General features: G+C 41.1%; 1 protein-coding gene across 1 annotated transcript in view; it reads left to right on the top strand.

Annotated features, from left to right (window-relative positions):
- The window catches only part of LOC110051427 (HEAT repeat-containing protein 1-like), a 50972-nt gene extending 39270 nt beyond the window's left edge, over positions 1-11702 (top strand). The window contains exons 33-45 of the mRNA XM_089286539.1: positions 662-712; positions 1650-1774; positions 3048-3147; positions 4290-4405; positions 5550-5634; positions 6328-6465; positions 6802-6906; positions 7119-7189; positions 8430-8527; positions 9230-9393; positions 10147-10305; positions 11004-11112; positions 11198-11702. Of these exons, the coding sequence (XP_089142665.1) occupies positions 662-712; positions 1650-1774; positions 3048-3147; positions 4290-4405; positions 5550-5634; positions 6328-6465; positions 6802-6906; positions 7119-7189; positions 8430-8527; positions 9230-9393; positions 10147-10305; positions 11004-11112; positions 11198-11289 (1413 nt within the window). The 3' untranslated portion in view covers positions 11290-11702. The remainder of the gene's footprint in view (positions 1-661; positions 713-1649; positions 1775-3047; positions 3148-4289; positions 4406-5549; positions 5635-6327; positions 6466-6801; positions 6907-7118; positions 7190-8429; positions 8528-9229; positions 9394-10146; positions 10306-11003; positions 11113-11197) is intronic.
- The last annotated feature ends 1282 nt before the right edge of the window (positions 11703-12984 follow it).

Here is a 12984-nt window from a genome sequence, read left to right as displayed (position 1 = left end):
ACATACAGAATAAAATAATAGATACAGAATAAATAACAAAACCCTATAGCAGGAAATATACCAATAGAAGGAGACATAAAATAGTTGAATCACCTTAGGATAAAGCAAACGGGCTCCTAACGAAACAAACTCTCTTGGTGAATTTTCGATGAAGTTCTCTCGCGGCCTAGTATTTCTGTCTTTGTCACTCCAATTCTCTATGTACTGTATAAACGTCGTTATGCTTTGGCGCAATAATGTTCAGTAATAATTATTATCGTTCGATGCATTTTTTCTTCCTTTTCACTAACCAAGAACCCACTGCATGATCTGCAAGTAACTGGCTACAAATAATGGTCTGCTTACGCGTAGTACCATCTGCAAATACAATTCTGCTCATGCGTAATTTTATCCAGCTCTTGTGTGAAAAATGGTGGACCGCTTCCTTGAGCTAACTGTCAGAGAGTGATTTAAATATGAAAACGAACTTGGTGATCGAATGATAAAATTATTATTATTTAACTCGGTTATCGCAAAATATCGTGATCTGTCGGTGTCTCGCAGATCAGGTATTTGACTCAGCCTTCGGGTTCGACAAATAATAGATCTGCTCGCCACTGAGAAATAACGATATTTTGCTCAACCTCGTCTAATAATGTTAATAATTAATTTGTATGTTCAGGTGATGTCTGCAGCAATTGAGGTGTTCTCTTCCAAGGATGCTAATACACAGGTGAATTAGTGTTGGCTCTCTTTTACTGTCTTGCATAAATTTCTCAGGCTAGTTGGGAGAACGTGGTGATGTATCATAATTCCTTTGAGCTCAGATCTATGTTTTCCTTTAGTGGTCTGCATAAGCGTTTTATAGTATCGGTAGACAAAAAAATCTGTAGTGACGTTAGTGTTGCAGGATCCGAATCGTAAACAATGCTCAATTTCCTCTACGAGAATGCCTGCAGGAAATCATGGTAGTTTGATTGAAATATGGTAGCAAGGTGATTTGCAATTTGTCTTCTCAAAATTACTGCAAAGCGAAATCGTCAAACTGTAGAATCCTAAACCTGATTTAGTTAAACTAGTTTAGTTGGTGTGAATGGGGTGTTAGACTTGGCACCGTTGACTGTAACTGCCATGATTCTTTTCAGGCGCGTATCGCAGCAAGAATTGGGCATTTCACCAGGTCCTCACCGGTAAACCTTTTCATGGTAAACCTTTTCATGGTAAACCTTGTGATAGGATAATGCTAACCTGGACCAATATCGCGCAGCCACTCTGTTATTTATATGCTGTTAAATACAATTTGTCAAAGTTAAGAACAAAGAGTAGCTAGTACTTTCGGTCAGCGGTATTCATATGGTATTGTATGTTCAGTGCTCTTCGCCACTGTACTAGCGTGTTCCAGCGTGGCGGTCCCTGGAACGGTCGTTTTGGTCTATTCATCGACATCTGTCTGCCCCTCCCCTCTCCATCTCCACCGTTAACTCAGTGTGACAGGTGCCTGGAAGACTGCATGGGAGCTCATGGCTGGGTTGTGGGGATTGCCAGCCATGGGAGCGTTATACTGTCTAGGGCCCGGCTGGTCACAGTGGAGGCCCCTGGATATCTCAGGCACCCATCTTCCATACAGCATGATGCAGTTGTTAAGTCAATATTTTGTTCCTGACTCGTAGGTTGCCTCCAGTGCCTTGCTTTGTGCAGCAGAAGCGGTCAGCGGTTTAAAGGCACACTGCATTTCGTTCCTACCCCAGTTGGTGCCGTCTGTCATCAAGTTACTCAAAAGGACTGGGAACGAAAGGTACAGAACATTCATTTGCTGTACGCACTTGGAAAATTAAACCTAAATTTTAAATTCCATTTTTATCCAAATCCCCGTCACTGACCCCTTCTATGCTTTCATTTTATCCCTAGATACTTTTTAGGCTGCAAGCATTTCTAAGCAATAGTCCATGTCCGAGTTACCTTTTGTCGCCTCTGTTTCAAAACGAGTCTTCTTGCAAAACCTGTCATATCATGGATATGAAAATGAGTTTGATTTGCATGAAAATCAACCTGTAGTCCAAACGCTTTTTCATATGACTGGTTTCGCAGGAAGGTTCGTTTTGACACGGAGGCAAGACATAACAAGGAAATGGCCCTGTAATGTACTTCATCGAGTTCTGGTGCACGTGGGGAGTTTGGGGGCACGAAAGAAGCGTAAGAGTTGCTTGAGGCGCAAACATTGGCCTGTCTGTTAAATTAATAAATATGAACTTGATTCTTTTCTATGACGCACCATCTGAAAAGTACTGATCGGTGTATTTTATGTCAATCATACGAGTTGATAACCAAGAAGGAAGTCAACCCGTTAAATGAAATGGGTTTAAAATTAAAAAATACAAGAATAAACTACAAAAGCAAGGAAAGTTACAAAGTGCAACCAACGGTGCAGTGACAAGACGCAGTTACTCGTAGCAGTTAAGTTATTAGTAACAATGTACTCTTCACACAAGGACATGTGTTGCTCGCAATTGTCTCTACCACGTCATGTCTCACTGTTTTGAACAGCATATGATTTTCTCGATGCCATATGGCGTTGTGTCATATTCATGTAACATCCCTTTGTGCGCCGGCAAATTAGTATTCATATATAGCAAGTTAAATCTTTAGACGCTTTCAATTCAACCGAAACTTCTGGTTTTTTATTTCCGAAAACTTCCAGTGGCGAAAAAGGGGGCGACCCCGTGAGTTATACCCAAATTTCCGAAAATTTATTACCAGGAATTTCTGTTCCATTTGATTTTCATCCTCAATTTCTGGATTTTTCGGTTGGATGGTTCGCATTTCGGAAATTTAACAATTTTCAGATTTTCCGCGAACTTTCCAAGGAGATTTTTGTACCATTTGGCCCCGTTTCGAAAGTTCTGGAATTTTGGGTTGAACAGAGAGCGCTCTCGGTATATGGTTGGTTAACACCCTAAACCAATCCCGTAAGGAATAATTTGTACTTTACTTATTGGGATCTGTGGCTGGAAGGAATTTATTTATTTATAATTTATAATTCTTAACTTGTAATGATCGTTTCTTTTCAGGAACAATCTTCTGACGCTGTGTTGCGTGACAGCTCTGTGTAAGGCTACCGAAGCGTTACCCCACTTTCTCAGTCCTTACTTAGTGGATATCTTAATTCAGGTGGGTTCTCTACAGCGGAATCGAAATTGTATGAGCCGATTAACTCAGTGGCAGGACCGAACGGAAGTTATTTCCCTCAGGGTCTCGGACTGAGTTTAACAAGGTGCATGCAAAATGACACCGGCAAAATGAAGTATTTTCCCGGCCAGCACGACCTAACTGAGTCAATAAGTATTTGGTCTTCATCTTTATTGGGCTTGATTTTGTTAGACTCAAGAATTCTCCGAGTTGCACCCGCTTAAAAAATTGGTGATTTGTTCGCTGTCATTCGCAGAGGTTTCCAGGCTTAACTGGCAAAACGAACTAATATAATTTATTGTTAACAAGATGTCTTAACAGCATGTGAAAGGAAACTTCCCAGAACTAATACCCTGTTCACACGAACAAGTTAAACATATTTAAAAGTGGTTTAACTGAACAAGGTTAAAAATTAGTTCCTCATACAGTGTGCACCCACAACTAAACAAGGTTAAAACCCATTTGATTAAAATATCGTAGCAAGGAGGTTTGAAATTTGTCTTCTCAAGATGAATGGAAAGCGTTATCGACAAATTGAAAAAACCTGAACCTAGTTTAGTTGGTGTGAATGGGACATAGGATTTGTGTTGTAGTGGCAATCAGACTATAGATAAGTTGCTACGATGAGTATCTCTGCTCGAAAAGTCAACTGGCTTTATCCAAATTTGTGGTTAATTTATTTCTTTGGCTTTTATTCGATTTTTTAGACTATTGTTGTCACTTTACCAAATTGACGGTAGTTTTTCATACGTCTGTCCTGTTATTGATCATGAATTTCGTCATAACATTGTTAAAGTAGCTGTGGATCCACGAGGCGATAGCCGAGTGGATACGCAGACTCCTTTGACAATGTTATGACGAAAGTCATTGTCAGTGACAAGACAGACGAATGAAAAACTGCCGTCAATTTGTTTTTTGCAACAACAAATCGTCAAATTGTCCGCTCTCGGCGCTCGTTGCGTCATAAATTCATGTGTCCGTCCGCTTATTGACAATAAAAATTAGCCGATGAGTGCGCGAGAGTCTCTGCAGTTATTGTAAAATCCCTTTTGATGCAATTCAGCAGTTTTTAGACTTAAACCCTGATCCTCATCCATTTGGTAACTAATAATACTTTGGTGCAGGTAACGAGACCATCGCTTATTGGAGGGGAGGCTACTGAGGACCAGCAGAAACAAGCCGAGGTTACAAAGCACTCGTCTGTTGAAGTACAATTAAAGGATCGATTAATTTTGCTCAGGTAAGTATCTGTTTCATAGTTTGAGTGAACAGTTGAGTGAAAATCATGGGAGTTTTCCATCGCTTAAGCCCTGTCCTCGCTTGCGACGCTAGCATAAGCATAAGAAGGTTATGCGCTAGTGGGGATGGTCCGACATAAGCATAAGTGTTCGTCTTATGCTTATGCTCATGTTGGTGTTATGTTCAGTCGGGACATGGTTGGTACAAGCATGAAGTGTTCGTTGATTTGCTGAAAGTCTTTCGCTTATGCCTATGCCAACATGTCCCCACTAGACGCAATCGCGACATCAGCAAAAGCATAAGCATAAGAAGAACGCAAAGTTTTGATATTCGTATGCTTATGTCGCAGCTGTCCTCACTAGCGCATAAGTGTCTTATGCTTATGCTTGCGTCGCTAGTGATGACCGACCGAGCTTAAGTTTTCACTGCGTCTTCGTAAGTGGTCTAAAACGTTCTGTTTAACCCTTGTAGAAAAATTTGATTGACTATCATCTGGAAATTTTAAAAGAACCCATTAGCAAGTGAGGATCACTTAAGGTCATTCCCCAGTATTGCATTGCGCATCCCTACTGCGCATAATTTAAGGCGTGATTAGCGCGCGCGCATTAAAAAATGGCGGCTTTTTCTTCACGGCTGGACCTCGCCATAGAGGTAAATCGTCATTTTCTCGCAAACGAGTATGGTGACCTATCATTTTTTTTCTGTTGTTTTGAATTGAGTAATGAATTTCTCTGTGTGAAATAAGTATGGACCAATTCTCGGTGTAGAACAAAAGCAATCGTCGGAAACGTTAATTTGGCAAGCAATCGTGACTACAATCATGGTGCTATTATAAGGATTTATATGGGTATAAACAAGGTGCTGTTGCTCCTAAACGAACATGGGGACCCCTCATTTTTATTTCAAAATTTAAGTTCCTCTAATATAAACAATCAATAGGCAAAGTTTCACAAAAACCTCAGTGCAGATTCTATTTCAGTGGAATAACCTTAAGGCATAGAAAATGGAGATGGATTAAATTTTGAACAAACTTGAAACCACGATGAGGCTCGCTCGGGATCCCCAATAAATTCTGTAGACTAGAGCAAGCGTTTGATGTACCTGGTATGAATGTAGGTTCTAATGCGTCTTTCTCTTACGTACAGAAAAGAGCTGGCTTGTAACATTTCACCCCGGGTTTTGATTACCGCCGTGTCCCAGTGTTACAACAATGTTGTCACCAAACAGAAGGTAACAGAAACTGTACATAGTAGGTATTTGTTTTAGCCAAACTCTCAGTCATTGCTCAGAGACCGTCCTGCAATCATGGTAATTGGCTCAGCTCACTATGAGTCTCCATAGCGCAGTGACTGGAGCGCTGGACCAGTATCTGGGCGGTCACAGGTTTGAATACCGTCGGGGACTCAGATTTTCTCTTTTTCCCACGCTCGTGAGTCGCAATTCTCTTATTTGATTTGTAAAGTCATCATTTAATCAATGACATTTTCTTGCTCGCTTCGCTAGCACCTTTTTGCCACCTAGACAATTTCTGACTCCATCTATCAGCCTTTATGTAAGCCCTGTTGTTATACCTCACAACTCAAATACGTGTCCCGATTGAAGGTGTCACGTGTCATGGGTCAGAACTCACGTACTCCCTAACTCCCTAGGGAAACAACTACTTGAACTTTTGACTCGCATGTGATCAGGTCGTGCACCTTGAAACCGCGGCAAATCTGTGTGCGCCAGCCGACGTCAAGCAAATAATTTTGTCGCAGTTTGCTCCATTTTTGAGTTGGGAGGTATAACAAAACACTTGATGACTGGCCACACGGGAAACAGTAAGTTTTGTTTCCCCTCGACCTCAATTGAGGGTCTCGGGGGAACAAAATTCACTGTTTCCCTTGGGGTCAGTCACTAAGGGCTCATTGTGTTGTGTTGCAGGAGTGTGTCGCGACACTGATGAACGTGCTTGCAGAATGTGTGAACGCCATGAAGAAGGAAGATATCAAGACTTACCAGTCAAACCTGTTTACCTTGTTCGTAGAAGCGCTGGATTTTAGAGCTCACCACGACCAAGAAGCAAGTGTTTGAAATTTTAGAACGAAAGTGACGTCAAATTGTTGGGTATTACGTCTAAGACAGACACAAAGAAAATTGTTCAAGTGTATATGACAGATATACATATTTTTTATTTGCTTTATGGAAGCTACATGAGATCATGATATGGAAATCGAAAAAAAATGATATCGGTCTTTTTTCACCCCGTTTTAGCCATCTGAAAACGTAAAATTTCACTTCCGGTTGGGTCAGAAACCGCGAGGGTTAGGACCCGGAGCTAGTCAAGCTGTGACGTCAAAACAAGAAAGTATGTAGTTGTTTGTTACCTCATGGTAAATTCTCTGGTCTGTTTTACAGGAAGACGATGATCTTGTAAACCAAGCAGAAGGTAGTGTGATTGAAGCCTTCCTGTGTCTTGTGGTCAAGCTCTCAGAAGCTTCCTTTAGACCGATGTTTCTACGGGTGAGATTAAATTTTTTCGAGTCCGAAAAAAGTGTTTTTATTAGAAAGTACCTTAACTTAATTTGGTGTCGATTTCTCTGTCGTATTTTTACTTTTATTTGATGCTGACAATACAGTCTTTCGCTCTCTTGGAAATATATTTTTAAAAAAAACGAAATCTAAGGGAGAAATCACATTGCCATTCAAATCACTTCTACGTTTCTTTGCTACAGCTGATAGACTGGGCGACTAGAGCTTCTTCCCGGAAAGAGCGGCTTCTTGTTTTCTATCGTCTCTGCGACAGGTAAGAAAATTCCTTGCTTTTTTTCTTGTTTTACTTGCTATGTGAAAGCTTAGAACCGCCACTTTCCACTGGGAGAGGTGTCTCTTTAGGTAAACTCCAACAAAGACTTTCTTGATGTGAAGTTTATATGAAATAATTCATATGTGAACTGCGGTTGTAGCTGAGAGTGAAGAATGATCATCGCAGTTAATTTTCCAATTTAAGCAATTGGAAAGAAGAAGCCTGAAAAAACCAGGGCTTCAACGGGATTCGAACCCGTGACCTCCGCGATACCGGTGCGATGCTCTACCAACTGAGCTATGAAGCCACACATTGGGAGCGAGGTCAATTAATTGAGTTCATATCTTCCCGTGAGGAGTGAAATGATGTGAAGTTTATATGAAATAATTCATATATGAACTGCGGTTGCAGCTGAGAGTGAAGAATGATCATCGCAGTTAATTTTCCAATTTAAGCAATTTGAAAGAAGAAGCCTGAAAAAATCAGGGCTTCAACGGGATTCGAACCCGTGACCTCCGTGATACCAGTGCGATGCTCTACCAACTGAGCTATGAAGCCACACATTGGGGGCGAGGTCAATTAATTGAGTTCATATCTTCCCGTGAGGAGTGAAATGATGTGAAGTTATGAACTCAATTAATTGACCTCGCTCCCAATGTGTGGCTTCATAGCTCAGTTGGTAGAGCATCGCACCGGTATCGCCGAGGTCACGGGTTCGAATCCCGTTGAAGCCCTGATTTTTTCAGGCTTCTTCTTTCCAATTGCTTAAATTGGAAAATTAACTGCAATGATCATTCTTCACTCTCAAAGACTTTCTTGTTAACTCGTCAAGTGATTTGTCTACACCCGCTGACCATGGATTCTTTCTTCTTCTGTTTGTCAGTCTTCCCCCCTCCTTTTGTCTTTCATTCTTTTCCCCCAGCTTAACAGCACGAGAAGAGCATTCAAAGAAGAAACGCTCAAATCCCAAAGAGATTGTAACCGTCGAGTTACATCTCTCCATCTCTCAACCGACTAAGGACGGATAATTTACGACATACTTATACAAGTTCTTATTCATTCGTGCACATTCTTATACGTGCATTCTTGTACATTCTCTACATAAATTAGCACAGTATCACACTTTCTTTTCTACTCTTTTCGTCACGCACTTTACTTTACCCATCCCCCTCAGTTGGGTTGGAAAGATCTCGAAAACCTTTGAGCTGACTTCAGTTTTGAACTGCTTGTCTTCCTTTAGTGTGGCTGTGAAGCTGAAAGGTTTGTTTGTCCTGTTTGCTGGTTATCTTGTGAAGAACTGTGCTTCTCTGCTAGATGCCACGAACATCTCAAAGACAGGTAAACGTCCAGTCTATCTCACTTTTTTGGATTTTGGGTCAGTCGGGAATCGATACGTACAGATAATGTAGCCTCTTCCAGGCGTTCAGTTCGAGTGCTGCGCGAAAAACGGCGGAACGCAAAAATAGGAGAGAAGCGCTTCTGCCCTATTTTTTCGCTCGCCGTTTTTCGTGCTGTGCCCCAACTAACTGAACGCCTGCAAGAGGCTAGTACTAATGTAGTTTCATGAATCAACTCAAACTGACGAGGTTCCTTTTTTTTTTTGGTCCAACTGATTACGGAAAACCGGAACTATCATTTTGTAAAATGCTGACATTTATCCGTCAGTTACATAGAATGCCTCTTTACCTGTATTCTAGTCGTAACTTATCACTGATCAGAGACGTCATTGTATTATCAATGTTTTATTATTAGATAATCGGTTGATTATTGATTGATATATTCATTTATTCGTAATGCTGTATTCCTCTGATGTCATTCTGGTGGTTAGACAAAAAATAAGAAACAAATTTAGAAATAACACACTTGTTTATACACAAAATTTGAGCCTGCCGAGACTGTAGGCCACATCGGAAACCTCCGTTCTCCGTCTCTGATTTGTTGTGTGCATCAAAAGTAAAACACCTTGGGGCAAATCAGCTATTGATTACTCTTGAAAATTATGTAAATTTTTGATATTTTAAATTTTTCTTGCTTCCTTAGAGGGAACATTTTTCCCAGACTTGTCTGAAGAAAGAGGAATACAGAAGACGTGCTCACTGCTTAACTATGTGTTAGATTGTCTGCACAAATGCTTCATGTATGACACACACGGATTCCTGGATAATGATCGCTTTCAGTGCTTGATGCAGCCACTTGTGGATCAGGTATTGCTCGTTCGCGCGTAACGGTATTGCGTGACACTTCTAGCACTAACCAATGGCTATTTAGGACGCCACTGTCACGAAAATGCAACCTCTTAATAATACCAACAAGATGGCTGTAGTGTAAGACAGTGATAGACAGAGTTGAGTCACAAGTTGTGGGTCGTACACTGGGGTTCACTGTTAAGGGTTGGCCAAACGCTTCCGACATTTAAACGCAACTAATTGCATCATTGTCGCATGTGAGGCCAACCCTTTGCCGGATGTTGGATGGTGTCACAGGGACACCAAACGTGTACAACATATTGTGCTCAACATATTGTGCTCAACATATTGCAACATTGTCGCACACATGTTGCGGGATGTTGGATGGTGCCACAGGGAGACCAGACGTGTAAAGCATGTGCGCAACAGTCTAGTAATATGATGCGTTAAAATACTGCGTGCGTTTTACTGGGCCATTTTAAGGGTTTGAAGAAGAAAAACTCGAACGCAAGCCTAGTAACCTAGACGGTTAAAATAAGATGGCGTACAAATTTAGTGAAGAAAGCCCGACTAAAGGTAATTTTTTTGGGGGGGGGGGGGGGGCATCGCACGCTTAATTCGTCTGTCCCTTCTCCCCTCTCCCTCGAGAGACGTCCTAATTAGACTCGAAATGTTCCATACTGATGACGTGGTCGTGCGCAGTTCTTTCTTTGTAACCGCGAAATCTTTTATCCGTGCTCTTGCTGATAAGATTATTTTTTCTGTGATCAGATCGAAAACTCACTAGGAGGTGAAGAGAAATTTAAAGAGCGTCTTTCTAACCATTTGGCCCCATGCCTCGCTCACTTTGCTATGGCTTCTGGCAGCGATGCGCAGTGGAAACCTTTGAACTATCAGGTGCTACTGAAAACCCGACATAGTTCTGCAATGGTAAGTTTTAGTTCAGCTAGATTTGTATTTGAATAACGTTATTTCAGGCTTGTTTCTTTGTAGACTGGGCATTCTTAGGTACAGGAGAATCTTTGCTGACGTCATTGTTAACATTTTTTCTCATTAACATACGACTTCGCGCAGAGCAGGCATCACGCTAGACACGAATTGACAACAAACATTTAAAGAGCTTGTGAAACTTAGTAATTGTGAAATTTTTGGCTCTTTGGGTGTAATATTCGAGAAGAAGGTGGCTTTCAAAAACTGCAAAATTTCTGAATGGCAAAAGCGATAACGAGCTCATACACTTGTTGTGAAATTTTGAGTTTTTAAACCCGCGTCGCACAAAACGTGTTCAATACATCAGGCTCAAATTCCCCGGGACAGTTAATCGTGCTATTCCCTTTCAATATCCAGAACTAATGTTTTTGTAGCTCCATCAGAAACTGTATTGCTTGTGTTAATGAGTCAAATATTGTAAACAGAGATTCTCGTGCTTTCCAGCCCCGATGAGGTGAAACAATTTCCCCTGGCCTCAAAAGTCCCCCCTTTTCCAATATAAGGGCTAATGCTCTAATGCTAACGCTTTCTGGAATATGCAAGACATCAGTCATGCGCAAAAGAGAATCGCTCTGGGGTGGAGAATTAAAACGCTGACAAATCATGTTATCTTTGTTGTTCATCTACTACTCTTCAAGGTTCGGCTGGCTGCACTGAAAGTGTTAGAGGGCTTCCACGCTCGACTGGGGGAGGACTTCATGGTGCTTTTACCAGAGACTATCCCTTTCTTAGCGGAGCTTATGGAAGGTAAGTCACGCAAGCTAGCCAAAGATTTTTGCTTGAGGAAGCTGTAGGCTTTGACTTAAAACTCGATACTTTTTTTGCGTTTCAGATGAGTGCTTTGATGTCGAAGAGCAGTGTCAGCGCGTTATTTCTGAGATTGAACAAGTTTTGGGAGAGCCTCTACAAAAATACTTTAGATAATAATACGCTCTTTTTAGTGGTAAAAAGGTGTTGCCTGAGGGTCCAGAACCAAGTACTTTTGGGGGCTATCTCCGCTTGTCAATGTTTGATAAATGTATGTATGATCGAAACCCGGCGCAAGCAACGACGAGTTAATTAAAACGTGGCGTGACTAAAACAGTCATGCCATCTTCACCCAATGAGGAAACGTCAAACTGTTCCGGGACTGAACATTTTCGTGGAAAACAGATGCAGACCCTTTATCCCCTGGGGATAGAGACAGCCTCGTTTGTCGTCACTTGGGGATTTGCTCTTTTCAAAACACTCCTTGCTCTTTGTATTCTTTTTCTCATCAACTAAAATTTAATGAAGAACCACATCCACAGCTTGTCGTCATCTGTCACTTTAAATACAACAATGAGGTTTTTTGGTTATGTTTACGTTTTTTTGTTTTGTTTTTACAAATAGACTACGAACCCGAGTTTTCTATGAGCGAATCGTAAACGAGGCGCAGGCAAACTGACTTTCGCTAATAGTGAACTAGGGCGAGTAGTCATAGTTGTTTTACCTGACAGAAATTATAGTTTATCTCTGTAACACTGTATACAACTAGACGACACTGGATAATTTTTCGACACAACTAATCAAAAACCGATAAAAGTAGACAAATATCGACAAAAAACCTCGACAAACTCCAGAAAACTGGATAAAACTTGATAAATGTCGACACAGTCGACCTCTATGAGGCAGTCACCCCTTATTATTAAGCGGCCAGTTATTAAAATACCGAAATTATTGTCATACTGTAAATGGAACCACTTTGAACCGGCCACCTCTAAAAAGCGGCCGCGGCCACCTTTTGGTCGTCCCGATGAGGCCTTTTGTATTGTCTTTACGCGTATTAAACGGCCACCCAAAATTTAATACACGTAAATTAACTTTGTTTTGGAAAAGGCGATGGCAGATAAGAGTGCGAAATAGAGGTTGACGAGTGATAAAAACATTCAAACACACGTTTATCATAATTGTTTTGAAGTGACTCCCATGTTCACTGAAAAAAATTAACCCGATGGTGAAAATATTCAAGGTAAACAAACCCTTATTAAGCGGCCACCTCTAATTTCCCCGAGGGTGACAAATTAATAAGGGTTCGACTGTGTAAGAAATTAGAACGAGGTAAAAGTCGGAAGAAACCGGTAAAGGTGACCGTTGAATAATGGCAAGGGTTCAATTCGAAAATCTGTAACCCAGCCAAATGATCTAAAGGAACTAAACCTCTCCCTCTCAGTTGATGGGGTCCTGGCTAGATCCGTGGACTAAAATTTTCACTAATTCAAACACTGGTTTCCTTCCCGAAATTGTCGCGCAGATCCTAACAGATTTCAACAATCTTGCTTTAACAGACTAACGTAATTGTGGTTCGTGTATAGAGGATTGAACTCAAAAATCTCCCCGTAAGCCAGTTTTAAACTTCTCAAAGGTTACGAGATGAGATGGTGCTTACCACAAATTAAGAATTCATTGTCCCTGTTGGAAGACTGCAAGTGCCTCTAGAAATAACAAATGGCACAGAATTTAATTTCCCGACGGTCCTAATTTCTGTTTCAGTTTCGGACGCACGAAAGGGCTACCTTAAGACGTAGTACATAATTTTCGACCGAAATTGCCGGAAAAAACCTACTGTTTCGATTGCTTTCAGACAATGTTTTAGGTTAA

This window comes from Orbicella faveolata, unplaced genomic scaffold (genome assembly GCF_042242905.1).
Source record: "Orbicella faveolata isolate gen_17 unplaced genomic scaffold, um_ofav_v1 contig_14, whole genome shotgun sequence".
Classification (NCBI taxonomy): Eukaryota; Metazoa; Cnidaria; class Anthozoa; order Scleractinia; family Merulinidae; genus Orbicella; species Orbicella faveolata.
This window is presented reverse-complemented; position numbering and strand designations above follow the sequence as displayed.